Here is a 972-nt window from a genome sequence, read left to right as displayed (position 1 = left end):
CCATTTCGCTCAGCGAGGCGATTTTTAAATGCGAGTGCGTTGCGGCAAAAGACAATTATTGTGAAACCCCTTCTGGCTCGTGTCGCCCCACGCTCCCAATCTAGAGTGGTGATCGACGGGCTCTCTCACCAAATGCATTCAAAATCAGTTTCAGACAATCCATCTAAAAACAGGACTCTGTAAACAATAATTGTCACCAAATGGTCTCTTTGCCCGCCGAACTTTTGGAAAAAATAGCCTATCCTCATCTTTATTTTGAAGAAATCTCTAGAAGAATAAACCCAAATTCTTCCCACAACAAGGGCCATTTAACCTCCCACATTCTTTTGAGGATTGGACCTGCTACGCTTTTCAACCCCGCTGACGCTCCAAATGTCCGCTTTGAAGTAAAAAAAAAAAAACCTTTGAACCATTACGACCCTCTAGGAAAGAGCCGCGCTTTCGACGTCGCAATTTTTAAAAATTGAGAGTTCCTAAGATTTTGTTGCCGCGGGCGTAGGAGTGGAGTGGGGTGTGGTCTTTGGTTTTGGCGCATCAATTCAGTGCTTCTTTGCATGCTTTATTAGCGGAAGAAAGAGAAAGCCAACTCTTATTTTATATTTGTAGTTTCTCACAGCATATCCAGTTGCGACGCCGCATGGGGATTCAGACGCGGCCGCGATTTTGCCACCATGCGCCAGTGAAATCAGCTGGAATGGTGGAGTCAGAGAACCACACCTTCTTGGTAGAAGAGGTGCAAAAGAATTACAATTCCCTCCGTTCAAAGCAAAAGCAAAAGAAGGGACCTGCGGATATTCTGGACGCCAACGGCAGTTACCCCCAAAAAGCGCCGAGCAAGAAGAAAAAAATTATTTATCTCCTTCTCTTTTTCCCTTCGCCTTATCTTTTTTTTTTCCTTGGCGTGCCTCCTGAGGTGGGAAAAAATATTGAATTTGCCCAGAAAATATGTTTTTCGCCTGGGGCGTTTTGCAA

General features: G+C 44.7%; 1 protein-coding gene across 1 annotated transcript; it reads left to right on the top strand.

Annotated features, from left to right (window-relative positions):
* Positions 1 to 637: 637 nt before the first annotated feature.
* On the top strand, positions 638 to 970 carry TM35_000013470 (uncharacterized protein; the record flags this gene model as incomplete). Its single annotated transcript, XM_029021028.1, has 1 exon — positions 638 to 970. A coding segment is annotated over one exon (333 nt), but the record flags the coding sequence as incomplete, so codon positions are not given.
* Between the last annotated feature and the right edge of the window lie 2 nt (positions 971 to 972).

Source organism: Trypanosoma theileri (assembly GCF_002087225.1).
Source record: "Trypanosoma theileri isolate Edinburgh chromosome Unknown TM35_Tth_1_V1, whole genome shotgun sequence".
Taxonomy (NCBI): Eukaryota; Euglenozoa; class Kinetoplastea; order Trypanosomatida; family Trypanosomatidae; genus Trypanosoma; species Trypanosoma theileri.
The sequence above is the reverse complement of the archived record's forward strand: the minus strand, read 5'-3'. Positions and strand labels throughout refer to the sequence as shown.